This window comes from Equus asinus, chromosome 4, assembly GCF_041296235.1.
Source record: "Equus asinus isolate D_3611 breed Donkey chromosome 4, EquAss-T2T_v2, whole genome shotgun sequence".
Classification (NCBI taxonomy): domain Eukaryota; kingdom Metazoa; phylum Chordata; class Mammalia; order Perissodactyla; family Equidae; genus Equus; species Equus asinus.
In genome coordinates this window covers 12,180,510-12,193,658 of record NC_091793.1, presented here as the reverse complement: position 1 = coordinate 12,193,658, position 13,149 = coordinate 12,180,510, and the positions used below count along the sequence as shown (strand labels likewise).

At 58.5% G+C, this 13,149-nt stretch overlaps 2 protein-coding genes and 1 long non-coding RNA gene across 12 annotated transcripts; 1 reads left to right on the top strand and 2 right to left on the bottom strand.

The window, feature by feature from the left end:
* Positions 1 to 550: 550 nt before the first annotated feature.
* Positions 551 to 9,262, bottom strand: CPT1B (carnitine palmitoyltransferase 1B). 9 transcript variants are annotated; one of them, XM_044777078.2, is made up of 20 exons: positions 8,966 to 9,175; positions 8,444 to 8,603; positions 7,900 to 8,039; positions 7,430 to 7,607; positions 7,104 to 7,205; positions 6,781 to 6,918; positions 6,607 to 6,684; positions 5,536 to 5,643; positions 5,376 to 5,460; positions 4,516 to 4,711; positions 3,947 to 4,132; positions 3,760 to 3,865; positions 3,554 to 3,670; positions 2,947 to 3,111; positions 2,733 to 2,867; positions 2,442 to 2,594; positions 2,108 to 2,257; positions 1,693 to 1,806; positions 1,041 to 1,133; positions 551 to 899 (listed from the first exon to the last, which is right to left on the bottom strand). In XM_044777078.2, the coding sequence occupies exons 1-20, from the start codon at positions 9,109 to 9,111 to the stop codon at positions 816 to 818; spliced, it is 2,634 nt and encodes an 877-aa protein (XP_044633013.1). In that variant the 5' UTR covers positions 9,112 to 9,175; the 3' UTR covers positions 551 to 815. The 9 variants fall into 9 exon arrangements, 8 of the variants coding, with proteins under 8 accessions (XP_044633013.1, XP_044633023.1, XP_070362735.1 ...); XM_044777088.2 differs by having other exon boundaries at positions 9,036 to 9,171; XM_070506634.1 differs by lacking the exon at positions 2,108 to 2,257 and having other exon boundaries at positions 9,036 to 9,262.
* LOC123288556 (uncharacterized) lies at positions 8,736 to 11,884 on the top strand. The gene is made up of 3 exons (XR_011502505.1): positions 8,736 to 9,000; positions 10,145 to 10,241; positions 11,747 to 11,884. It is a non-coding gene; the product is annotated as an uncharacterized lncRNA (long non-coding RNA).
* Positions 9,682 to 13,031, bottom strand: CHKB (choline kinase beta). Of its 2 annotated transcripts, XM_014864550.3 has the most exons (11): positions 12,550 to 12,944; positions 12,347 to 12,455; positions 12,056 to 12,169; positions 11,727 to 11,860; positions 11,346 to 11,441; positions 11,151 to 11,209; positions 10,984 to 11,065; positions 10,747 to 10,855; positions 10,500 to 10,603; positions 10,154 to 10,235; positions 9,682 to 9,985 (listed from the first exon to the last, which is right to left on the bottom strand). In XM_014864550.3, exons 1-11 carry the CDS (start codon positions 12,771 to 12,773, stop codon positions 9,911 to 9,913), a joined length of 1,188 nt encoding a protein of 395 aa, XP_014720036.1. In that variant the 5' UTR covers positions 12,774 to 12,944; the 3' UTR covers positions 9,682 to 9,910. The 2 variants fall into 2 exon arrangements, with proteins under 2 accessions (XP_014720036.1, XP_014720034.1); XM_014864548.3 differs by having other exon boundaries at positions 12,056 to 12,455; positions 12,550 to 13,031.
* Positions 13,032 to 13,149: the final 118 nt, after the last annotated feature.

Here is a 13,149-nt window from a genome sequence, read left to right as displayed (position 1 = left end):
GTTCACCACTGAATCCCCAGCACAGAGCCAAGTAGATGGCAGTGCTCAAAAACACTGGTTCCTAAGAGAAGGCTCAGGACTATATCTGATTCACTTCTGGGTTATCAGCACCTAGCAGAGTGCTGAGATCTAGTTCATTCAAGCATGCAGCAATAGTAATTGAGTACTTGTGTATACTTTCTATAAAAATTATTTTGTGTTTACTTTTGCAGCTCCTCCTTATTCCTGAGAGGAGCCTTCACAGGGCTGTGCTCCAGCGCAGAGGGGTGCAGAGGGCATGCCTGTGCGTGGAGGAGGCAAGGTGGGCCCCACTCTCTGGCAGACAAACAAATAGAAGTGGCCCCAGGGAACAGGTGAAGGTTCTGAAGCAAGAATTTGTTCCAAGTGCATATGTGGGTGTGGACAGTGACCTCAGCAGAGACGTACATTTCAAAGCAGGTCACAAGCCTCTCTCAGTCTCCCAGCCGAGCCCTTCCCTTCCCTTTCTGGCCTGAGCTGGGTCAGGGAGAGGGGCTCCTAGTTCTCAAGCAAAACACAGGTACCTAAGTGCTAAGAGAGAATTACACAGCCTTATTTTTATTGGTATCTAGCAAAAAAAAAAAAAAAAAAAAAATCAAAATTCCCTACTTGCTCCAACCCCACCTCCACCACCTTGGCCCACAGGGAGCAGTGTCTGCCTGGGGAGATCCTGCTGCCAGAGCTGTCCTTGGAACCTGGGCACCTGTGCACGGCCACTCCTTGTGCCTGCAAGGTGACCACAGGCCCCTTCCTCCACAACTTGGGGATGAAAGGGCAGCTGGTGTTTTTTCCAGCCCTCAGCTGTCAGCCTTGGGAACTTGGAAAAGATCAGCGATGTCCAGCAGAGCTTGGCGGATGTGGTTCCCAAAGCGCTGAGCATTCTGTGGGAGCCAAGAGCTAAGACCAGCCTCCAGGTGAGCCCCCCACCCCTCTGTCCCCACAAGCAAGGACTCTATCCCAGCCAGACAGGGCCATGGGCGGCGCCCCCTCCTCAGGCCTGAGTGGGAGCAGGAGAGACTTACCGTCTCTGAGCTTGAGAACTTGCTTGAAACGTGGAAGAAGATGGTGTTCTCTCCTGCAATCATGTAGGAAACCCCATAGCCATCATCTGCTACCTGAGGGCAGCACAAGGGGTGAAGAAGAACAGGTAAACCAAACCTGGAAGATCTATGAGGCAAGCTGATGTTATCCATGCTCTCCTCACAAGATTTGCAGCAAGGGGCCCCACCCCCAGACGCTGCATTTTTCCTGAGGTCAGGACCACCCCCAGGAAACAGTTTGAACATCAAAGAGGTCTGCCCCCTGCAGTTCCATACCCCACCTGGGGATCTAGGACCTCATGTTTCCCTCGGGAGAATCAAGATCACTGCCAGGGCATCTCTAGCTCCCTGACATACTAGCCCACATGAATGTCTTGGTGGGCGGGCTGGACTCTCCCAGAAGCACACTTCAGAAGGGAGACCAGCACAGGACATGGTCACACTCCAGCAGGGGTTAGCATGGGTGGGGTCCCAGGCACCTGTCCGCCGGGGTCGACAACTACCCTCTGTTTTCACATAGGGCAGGTCCAGGGCTGTGTTCCTGCCTCTGGTCTGACCTCCTCAATGCCCTGCACTTTCCACTGAAACCCCTGGGCCCTGGTCCTGCCTGCTTGCCCTCTTCAAGGGCACTTACAGGGCCAAAGCCACCGCCGGGGCCCAGGTGATTGGGGTACTGGTCTGGGTCAAACATGCGGATCTGGAATTGAGCAATCTGGCTGGTGGAGAGGCGCCAGGGTTCTGAGAGCACCTGCAACAGGGAGGCCGCAGTGGTCAGATGCCATGCACTCAGCGCACACCTGCTCACAGGTGGTGCCTGAGCCAGGCACTGTCCCGGCCAAGGATGCAGGAATGAATGGAGTGCAGGACTTTCCTGACTGCTGCCCCTGGTCCCCAGGGTCTGTTTTCACTACCACAGCATCTGCACAAAACCCTCCATTGAGTCTCAAGGCCCATGTGACCTGCCAGTCCCTCTGACCTCCCCTCCTTCAACCCTGTCCCTCCCTCGGCTCTGCCCCCTCCATCCCTGCTGTTCCTCACACACCACATACCCTTGCCTCAGGGTCTGGATACTGGAGGTTCCCTCTACCTGGACTCTGCCCAGCCTGATTCCCTGCAGCCTCTTCACTTTTCTCAGGAGCGCTGTCACCACCTGACATATCACACGTTTCTGTACCTCTCCACTCACAAGAACACCAGCTCTACAGGGAAGGCTCCTGTTCAGTGCTAGGACCACAGGCCTGGGTGCGGTGTGGAGCAGAAAAGCTGGCCCCAGCCCTCCAGGGCAACTTCAGGGGAGCCAGCCAGCCAGCCAGACAGTAAACAGGTCGAGATCCATTAGGAGAGGGTACGGGAACAGAAGACATGCCTGTCAACAACACTGACCTCAGCCAGGAAAGGAGAGCTGACCCCCAGGTACTTGGAGACCACGTAGAGGCAGAAGAGGTGCCTGTCAATCCCAGCCCCCGTCATGGCCAGGCGGTACATATTCTGGTGCTTTTCAGAAGCTTTCCGGAAGAGATTTTGGAGGTGTGCTTTCTAGGGGGCAGAAGTGGAGCAGTAAAGAGTAGCCCCGACCCTCAAGGCGGGCAGGAGGTGGAGGGATCACCTCACAGTGTGGCCGTGACCCCCTAGGGGTGGAGGTGTCACCTCACCATGTGGCCATGGGGGGCTCACCATGTGGGTCCCTTCCACCATGGCCTGAACAAAGGCTGTGGACTCGCTAGTACAGGAACGTACGGTCTCGGTCCGTCCCTCCCGGAACATTCTAGTCATCGAGGCTTCATAGGTCAGGCAGAACCTGCCCCTGTCCTGGGGAACACAGAGGGGTGAATCTGGCAGGTGGGCCCTGGTGCTGCCTGCCCGCTCAGCAGCCTGGCAGGGCTCCTACCCGGAAGTGAGCCAGCTGCAGGGCGATCTGCACAAAGGCGTCAGGGCTGGTCCGGCACTTCTTGATGAGGCCTTTGCCAAAGGGCAAGAACTGGAAGCAGTACAACTCCACGTCGTCTGCCAGTGCCTTGGCCACCTGGTAGGAACTCTCGATGACTGCCTGGCACTGTTCAGACATGGAAAGGGTCAGCTAGGGGCAGAGCTCTCCAAGCAGGACTTCAGGGTCATGTCTAGGAGGCCTGAGGTTTGGGTAACGGATGAAGGGCAAGGCTGGGGAGCCTCAGTGTACCCTCAACACTTCAGGAGGAGGGGACACAAAGGACAACCTGAAGGGCATCAGCCACCAAAGGCCAGGCTGGGCTTTGTGGGGAGGAGGGAGGTGCTGACAGGGGCTGCGTGGACATGAGGCTCCCACCTCACATCTCTCTCTAACCACCAGATGGCCCTGGGATCTCTGTTCATCCTGTGGCCAGTCTGGACCTGTCCCTTCAGAAGCTCCTTTCCTTCCCCCTGAGAGTGGGGCTGGGCCAGAGTGGAGGAGGCGGCAGAGCGTCTTAGGTAATTGTCACTCTCACATGCCTGTCCCTGCCCCTTCTTGTCCTGCATACCTGGTCAGGAATGTCCCACTGCAGCCGCTGAGGAGGTGCCAGCATGGAGTTCGATTTGCCTATGCAGTGCCCAGCCTCCGTGTAGCCCAGGTGGAAGGTGTCAGTGCCTAGGACAAACTGCAGGGAGAAGGTCACACTGAGATGCTGTCCTCGTTACCCTCTGCCCCCTGAGCCTGCCCTGCAGGAACCCTCTCTGGGCCTGTTACCTCCCAGAGATGCCCTATGATAGGGGCGTCTGCCCACGCATGTTCTGTGTTGAGGCCCACGTGGCCATTCTTGAAGGAGATGAGAGTGAAAGACTTGTCGAACCACCTGCAGGAGCAGAAGAGGGAACAATGATGTAAGGGCAGGTGGAGAAGCCCAGCGGGGCCGTGTGCAGGGCTGGTGCTGTACCTGTTGTAGCAGTTGCCATGCAGCAGGGCCTTGCCATAGAGGCTGAGGCTGGCCTCGTCTTCAGGGTCGTAGTGGTGAGACTCCTCATCCAGGGCCACGAAGAAAGCAGCACGTTCGATGGCATCCAGAGAAGCCTTGTTCTTGCCAGAGCCAAAGAAGGCCTGGCGTGCCTGCGCCCACTCCACTCTAGGGGCACAAGAGCAGGGTGAGCAGCGGGGTCAATGTGGGCTGTGGGCCAAGGTACCTCCCAGGGACTGGAGTTGGGGTGAGGGGGGATTGCCAAGTGATCGTGGAAGGTGTTCCCATCCTCTGTTCACCCCCACGTAACCACTACCCTGTTAGAGATGGGCAGAGGTGCAGCGGGTTCTGGCAGCTACCCCACTGAAGTTGCCATCAGTGCCCCTCACTACCGGGGGTCCAGGTTTGGACAGAGGACTCCATGCCCGGCATGCCCCTCCCTTGCTCATGCCTCCGGCCTCAAGTTCTAGGGCAGCATGCAGGGCCGAGCTCCTCTCTTCATGGGGCCATGAACCTCAGCCAGGACAGCCCATGCCCACAGGCCCCAATACCTTCCCCCCGCAGTGAGGGCCGCCAGCCTCTCCTCCCCGGGCTGAGGCAGGGAGGGGTCATCCAGGATCCTCTGGAACTGTATCTCCAGGTCTCGGGGCTTGAGCAGGCGGGAGCCCTCATAGAGCCACACCTTGAAGAAGCGGCCCTTGTGGTAGACGGCCACATGTCTGCTGTCCGAGAGGTGCTGCAGCACGTCTGCGACAGAGGCCAGTGGGCAGGCCAAGGCAGGGCAGCAGGGAGCACCGCCCTTCCCCCGACTCCACCCTGGTACGGGTTCACCAACTGCACACTCGATGACCCATGAGGACCCTGCTTTGCCAGGCCTCTGCCTGGGCCTTCCTTGCCCAGTATGGGGGGCAGGATCATTTGCACTAAGCCAGGCCCTGTGCTGGGCGCTTCCATACCTCTCGTTTAATGGCAGCAACAGTCCTATGAGGCATTTCATAGAAGAGGAAACTGAAGCTCAAGAAAATTACACAAACTGTCCCAGTGTCAGAAACGCAGGCTGCTGCCCCTGCCAGATCCCTCGCTGAGCCCACCCGACCTCCTCTATGGGCTCCTTGAAGGGCGTCTTGTAAGCGCCACAGGGCAGCAGCACACCTCCTGCAGCTCTTTATAAGGAGACTACCTTCCCCTGCACTGTGAGCTCCTGGAAGGGAGGGGCCCCGCAGGGTCCCAGCACTAGCATTGTGCCTGTAAATAGCAGGTGTCACAAACTGACTATTTTCCACAGTTACACAACTCTGAGTCACCAAGGACACTTGCTGATGAGCACATAGTAGGGCGTCTAGCCATGGTGGGCCCACAGCTGGGAGGGAGGGGGCTCCATCCCAATGGCCCCATGATGGGTGCCCAGTACCTGTCTTCTTGCCTGGGATGCGGGTGGTGTTGAACATCCTCTCCATCTGGTAGGAGCACATAGGCACCATGCCCAGGGCCATCACCTGGAGGGAATGCCCAGCAGGGCTCAGAGGCAGGCCTCCTCTCCCTGTTGTGCCCTCAATCCTAACACAACTCACAGGCTTGATCTCTTCACGGTCCAGTTTACGGCGATACATGATCATGGCATGGACGATGTTTCCCAGGCGGGCTGCCTGCACATCTGTGTTCTTGACGAGCACAAAGTCCTACAGAGAGAGAGCAGAGCCTTCAGGGTGGCTATGACAGGTGTGCAGAGCAGCACCTCTCTGTCCAGGGTGTCACCTGGGTCTCCCTGCCAGAGGACTTGAGGTGTCTTGTCCCCACCCCCCAGTCCATCCTGCATATGTTGTCAGAGTGAACTGCCAGACATGAAATGCATAACTGATCAAGTCACTCCTCTGCTCCAGATTTGGCCTGAGCTGCTTTTCCATAACCTATTTCACTTGCTCCTGTTTTGTTTATTTTGCTTTAAGAAAGTGGTTCCCACCACTAAAAAGCAGCTTAAAACCTCTGGTACAGACAAGTTGTATATAAGTTTCTAGAGGGACAGTTTTGTGGAGGAGGAGGATTCCAGCATCTTACTCAGAGTGTGCTTTGGACTGTGGGAAAGGGGAGAGGTGCATGGTGTAGACCATGGCTGGGTGGCAGGAAGACCCAGTTGGCTATGCAAGGTTTGTACTGGGAGCAGGAGAAGGCCAGTCACATGGGACAGGGGCAGACAGTGACCACCTGACTCTAACAGAAGCAGCTCTGGATCCAAAGAGTGACACCAAGGAAGGCATGTTTAAGGAAGCTCCCTGGTAATGGTGTCAAGACAGTTGGAACCCATGGCCGGGAGGCCAGTGAGGGAACCAAGGAAGGATGTGACGGAGCCTGAGCTGAGCAGGGCAGTGAGCCTCAGGGACTTCAAGAGTGGACAGTGTCAGGTGATGGGTCTACTAGATTCTCCGATCCTCAGTATCCCCATCATCCCTAAGCTGCTAAGACTCCTGGAGATTCTTCCAGGATCTCCCTCATCTTCCCTTTCCCTCAGACCTCACTCCAGAACCCCCACTTGCAGGTGGAAACTGTCACCAGGACTCTGGGCTGTTCTCCAGGTCCTTTGCCCTGAGACCTGGAGCTGGGGACAAAGCTGAGCACACAAGAGCGCCCATGGCTCTGGCTCTTACCATGACATAATAGTTGCTATTCACCACGAGGGGGGTCCTGCCTCGGAGGTAGATGTACTCTTCCCACCAATCACTCACCTATGGGTGAGAGGGAAGTTAGTGCTGGGGGGAAGGGTAGGGTGTGGGCAGCCAGGATACAGGTTGGCGAGAGTAAGTCAAGGAAGGGAAACTCACATAGTTAGTTGCCCACCACGACTTGAGTACCAGATACTTCTGCAGCCGAGGGGCAGTCTTGTCCTGGAATTCCTTGGCCAGCATCTCCATGCGGTAATATTCCTCGTTATCCAGCAAGGGCCGCACAGATTCCAGGTACTGTCCAGCCAGGTTATCGTCAGTGTGGGGGCCAGACAGTGATGGCTACCTCTGTCCTGACCCTCTTCCAACCCCAGGCCCATTGCTCTCAAGCCCACTCTTTGCAGGGGATAGACCCTTATGTTTGGACAAGTTCTCTGAGTCCAGCCTACTCTGCCCACTGGGATGCCCAACCCAGGCCTCACCCGCTGAATTGTGGCCGGCACACTAGGCACGGGAAGCTTGGGCAGAGATGTCTGGAAGCTGTAGAGCATGGGCCGCCGGCTGGACAGAAGGCGGACACAGATCTGGGAGTACAGAGCAGAGAGTGTTGGAGTGGGAGCCAGAGGAAAGAATGGAAACAAATTAGCAAACACTTGTGGAGCTGGGCCCCAGATCCTCAGAATCAGGACAAACCACGTGCCAGGGACCAGTGCCCCAAATGCCCCTCCCCTTCAGCTCAGAACCCCAAATGAGGCTCCCCCGGGGTCTCAAACCAGATGCCTAAACCCCTTCACTGGCTTCTACTCACAGCCCAGACTTTGGTAAAGTGGCTGGTCTGGCCATGCATCTCAAACATCCAACCGTGGTAGGAAAGAAGCAGTTTCAGGGTTTGGCGGAAGAAAAAGATACCCGTCATCCAGACCCCCGTGGAGAAGATGGCCATGCTGAGAAGTGCCCGGGTCTGCGGTGTCTGGTAGGGGCCACATCTGTCACAGAAAGGGAGAGAGCTGCAGGGGGTCCACGCAAGGCCAGCCTTGGGGAAATTCTGACTCTGCAGTCTTGGTGGTTGTGAGCCATCTTGGGGGAGGCGTCAAAGAAGAACCTCCCTGGGCACACTCACATCTGAGTATACCACTTACGAACGTGGGATTGAGATGATGGTGGTCCCCAAGGAAGGCTGCCCCTATGACCTCCAATGGCTATTGTCCTGTATCAGCCCAGCTCAGGAACCCTGGCCTTGCAGCCCACCCAACCCTCTCTCCTGGCCCCGCTTCTTACCCCTCAGGGAGGCATCTCTGGATATGAGAGACTAGCCCCATAGAGATGTCCACGTTGCAGTAGGAGGAACCCACTGTTGCCATGATGACAACCAGCCAGCTGGTAGGGCTGCCAGGGTATACACCCCTAAGGATGCCATTCTGTGGGGGCAGAAACAGGCACACTTATGGAGCAGGAAGGACTGTGGTAAGCAGGCACATGAGGTCCTGGTCTTTGCCTGGGAGGCTTTCTCCCTTCCTCACCTGCTGTGTTCTTATTCCTCCTTCATGCCTGGTCTTCCCTCTTCCACACTGCCACACCTGCAGTGCCCAATTACTCACTGTGTTGCACTGTCACTTCTTGCACACCCCTCTCCCCTCCACACCTTGAGCACCCCTCTGGTTTCTGCACTGGTAGAGCCTATCACCCAGCGGAACTGCCAGCTAAGGTGTGAGTGAAGGACCTTGACTATGGGGTAGCAGCTGACACCTGGCCTCTGCCTCCCTGGGAGGCTCTATTCTGCACCTGCTGGGAAGAAGGGGCCAGGAGAACCCCCTGCGCCCACCTTGATGCGAATCAGACGTTTTTTCCAGGAGTTGATCCCGGACAGATAAACGTGTTTCAGGGCCTCCCGACTGAGCTGGAAGTCGACCCCATCTGGGGTCACCGTGAACTGAAAGGCCACGGCTTGGTGTGCTTCCGCCATCCTGGGGGTTGGCTGGCACCTGGGAGGGAGCAGGAGGGTGCAGGAGGGTGCGCGGGGCGGCTCAGGTCAGCTGGCCCTCGGCCGCCCGCCACGCCCAGGCCCCGCCCCGCCCCCGCCCTCCCCCCCGGCCCCGCTCGCCAGCGCCCACCCCTAGCACGCCCGTGGCTGGTCCCCCAGCCCCCGCCAACGGCCGCTGAACCGCCGTGCCGGCGTTGCAGGGAGGCTCCGCCGCAGTGATGCAAGGATCGGGGCCTTGAAAACCTCACGAGCCCGGAGGACACTAAAGGGCGGCCCTGGGGTGGGGGCAAGAGGCGCCCCGGGAAGCGGAGTCCATCCAGGACCCCCCACCCAACCCCGACCAAATGGGATCCCGGCGCGCACCTCGCCCCGTGCACCGTCCCAGGACTCCGAGAAAGGTAGGTAGCCTTGTGCTGCCCCCCACTCCACTCACGGCTTGGGTTTGCTCCTGTCCGCGTCTGGGGCCAGTCGCTCTGGCCCGTGTCCCCACGTCCTTCAGGACTGACCATCCCCGCCCCGCCCTCACTGGGAACCTGACACCCACTCCCAAATTTGGGTTGAGAAAACAGATGGGGGGCGGCAACCAGAATCCCCTCCCCTCCGTGGTGGAAATGGGGGGGGGGGGTCGGGTTTCTGCAAGCCCAAGATTGTTCAAAGGTCTGGGAACCTGGGGGGGGGGGGGCCAAAGGGTCTCACGTGAGGGTGGCGGCATTAGAGCTAAAAATAGCCAAATGTAGGGGAAAGGTGATCAGTGTGTCAGCTGTGCTGTCTGTCCCTTGATCTCCAGTGCTCAGGGTTGGGCAGTCTCACCCCAGGCCCTCTTTGTACCCCCAATGCTCCCCAGTCCCCCACCCAAGTCCTCTTAATATTTATCACTTCTAAGCTGGAGCCAGGGAGTGAGGAGGGCAGCTGGTTCCAATGAGCAGAGAGGACCCTTAACCACTTTCAAGCCCAGAAGCACTAAGCAGCCACACTTTTCAGGAGGGGAAACTGAGGCTCAGAGCAGTGGTCACTTTGTCAATCTATGTGCATTTCTTGGTTGGTACTTTCTGCTGCACTCCAGCAGGGCTAAGACAGAGTGTGAGGGAACAAGCTTGTTTATTGTCTTTAGGTACACAGCCCAGGGGCTCCCGCCCGCTCGCCTGCAGTGAGGACCTGCTCAAACCTGGGGTGAGGTCAGCCTCCTCAACCCCAGTCTGACTCCGGGGGGCTCAGCCCAGTCCCCAGGGCTTCCTGCTCTTTGCCCCTCCCTCCAAGGTCCTGCCCTGGAGGCTCCGGGAGAAATCCAAGGAGTTGGGAGGTAGAGAGTCAGGACGAGGGATGGAAGCTGGTCAGCTGCCCCTTCTGCTGGAAGTAGAACTGGAACCGAGACTGGGCATACTCCTAGGGAAGGAAGCCCATCACATACGTCAGTGAGAAGGCATGGGACTAGCACTCCAACCCCTCTCAGCCTGCCCATAGGCCACCCAGGACTGCCCAGATTTTCTGGAGAACAGATGCCCCTGCTGCTTCCCCTCCCCTGACTTAGCCCCCCCACCCCAGGTTATTTACCAAGTAACCAAATTCTATGGTGGACATGGATGCCTGGAGGATGGACCAAAGACCCCAAAAGAAATGGGATGCCAGAGCATACCTGAAGGTACAGAAAAGTAGAGTTCAGAGCACATCTGGCATTGCCTGGATCCCCTCCTCGAGGCTGGTCAAGCCCCGCTGCCCTAACTCCTACGCTGTCCTGACTCTTACCACTCTCAAACTGTCCCTCCCTGTCAGCCTCATACCTCATCCTTGCTCCCTGCCCCCACTTTGCACTGCACCCTTACCTGTAGCCCCGTGAGTCTGACTGTCTGCATCTTCCTCTGCCCCCTGCTCCACCCCCACCCCACCCATCTTTCCTCACCGATTGACCTCTACCAGCAAATCTTCTTCCAGTTTCTTCTGCTCCTCTCGGGAGATGGTCTCACCTTTTTTTACCTCCGCCAGGTAATGGCGAATAAAATGAAGCTGACATCAACAGATGAGAGTCAGGAAATAAGCAGACTGTGGAGCATTTCCCAGTTAACACCCCTTCTCATCATTTCGTTCAAACTTCACCTTCCTCATCCCTTATAGGCCAGGTCCTGCTCCCCAGCCTCTAGCCCACATACCTGCTGTCCCCGGGTGGGGTAGTCTGCAGCCTGTGCTTTGTAGAAAGGCCACTCCTCGTGAGTATAATCATAAACCCACTCACAAAAATGGTTCGCGATGTCAAAGCCCCTGAAGGAATAAGGTGGATACTCAGTCCCTAAATACCCTGGGTGGCTGGGATGCACAGATGAAAGCTAGGTCTGTTTTCCAGGGTACTGAGGGAACAGACCTATGGGAAGCCGTCCTCTCACCCTCACCTGTAGTTATAACTGCTGTACTCAAAGTCGACCAGCATGAGACTGTCGACATCTTCTGGCTCTGAGAGCAGTAAGATGTTCCCTAGGAGAATGTGGTAGGATTCTGGTCACTCCAGGGCCCTCTGGGCCTCCTCACCTTAGGCTGGGAAACTCAAGACATGTTTTACCTTCCTGAATGTCGTTATGGCAGAAGACCACTGGTGATGGGGTAGAATCTAGCAACTTCCTGCAGGGAAACAGGGGCATGGGTCCTGAGCAACAGTGAGTAGAGGAGGGTCAGAGCCACCCTCCCTGACCCCAGCCTTCACCAAATCTTGGGGAGGACCCTGTGCTCTTCTGCTCGCCATCCTGCCTGCCCTCACCTGAGGCTGCCCATCTCATCCTTCAGTCTGTACATCTCCAGCAGGTTCATCTGGGGGAGGCCAGTCGGGGGCAGATCCTGGATCTGCTTTAAGTACCTGAAGCCCAAAGAATAGGATATAGTCATCCTACTATCCCTCCCCACCCCTTTCCTATCTACCCCAGGCCAGGCTATCCTACCCGTTTTCCTGTCACTATGACTTGTCTGGCAAACGTCTGGAAGCCTGTTCTGTGAGACCATGCTAGACCCGGGGACACCTGATCCACACAAGTGGAGGGCTGGACAGAGTCATGTACGCAGCCAGTCACAGCCCAGGGTGGTAACTGCCAGCATGAGGGTTCAGCCCGGGTGTGCAGGAGCCTTGAGGAGGCCCCTGACTCACCGCTCCATGGTCCCAAACAGCCAGTGGGGCTCCTTAGTGAAAGGCATCTCCATGCCGTGGAAGCGGGCCATCTTCGTGGCAATGGCGGCTGACAACACCGGATCTCGAAGCTCACGCGTTGTCAAGGGCCGACTCTGCACCCAGGAACCTATCAGGGTGGTGAGGGGGCTGGGGCAGGAGGGGAGCGGGGTGGCGGAATGGGGGGAGGTCAGGGTCTTGGGGAAAATTCCCTACCTGGGGCGAGGGATGTGAAGGCAGACACTGGGAAGGGGGCTGGGGGCTGGGGAAGGAGGTGCCTTGGGGAGGTCAGGGCCGGGCTGGGCTCGTACTGGGATGTACTGCTCCAGCCGGCCCTCTGGAAAGACTCCGTAGAGCTGGGGCCCCAATGACCGCTCTGCGAGGATAGCGAACATCACGCTTTCGAGGACCAAGGAATCCACGCCCTGAAGGAAGACGGACAGCAAAGGGGCCGGAGGCAAAGCGGCACCGACACACAGGAGGGGCTGCCTTCTCCTCCCACGGCAGCCGGCGCGTCCTCTGCCTGGAACGCCGTCCCGGGAGCGGACAAGGCCCCGCCCGAGCCTTGGGGTCCTGCCCCCCGGGCCGGCGCCGGCCCTCACCTGCAGGATGGCCCCGTACAGCCGCAACAGCACCTCGCGCGGCTCCGCGCCCACGCTGGGCAGGTGGTCCGGCAGCGCGCAGCGGAACAGCAGGTTGCTGAGGCCCCCGCTGCAGGCCACGGCAGCGCGTTCAGCCCCCGGCCAGCCGCCTGGGACCCTCGGCGCTCCCGCCCGCACACGCCCCCTGACCTCTGAACTCCCACCTCACGGGGTCAACCCTCAGCTCCTCCGGCCGCGCTCGGCGCCAGGCGCCGCCCAAGTACTCGCGGCACCACTGGTAGGCTCGGCGCTCGGCGTCACGCGACCGCGCTGAGCCGCGCCGCGCGTTCGGGGCCGCGTCGGGGCACTTAGACCGCAGCAAGCTGTCCTTGGCCAAGCGGCCGCCGACAGCCCCGCCTCCGGCCGCAGCTGTCCCTTCGGCCGCCATAGCGCGGGCTTGGCCGGGCCCAACGCCCAGCCGAGCTCAGCCCACTTCGGACGGGTTCGGCTTCTTCCGGCTGCGCTCGGCTCTGCTTCCGGCTAACCTGAGCTTCCGGTCACACTCGGGTCTCTCCGGCTCTATTCGGCTCTTTGCGGCGCCGCTCGGCTCTCTCCGTGTGCCTGGTCCGGGGGCCCTTTCCGAAGGCCAGATTCCGCGCGTCTCCGCCATTCCCCGCCCCTGCTCAGGGCTAAGACCAATGGCCTCTCTCTCTGGGCGGGGCCGCTCGAAAGGCAGGCTGCTGTTGGATTGTGACCCGGAACTAAGAAACAGCGTGGGCCAATCAGAAGCGCCATGAGGGGTTGGGCCTGCCACCCTGCAGCGT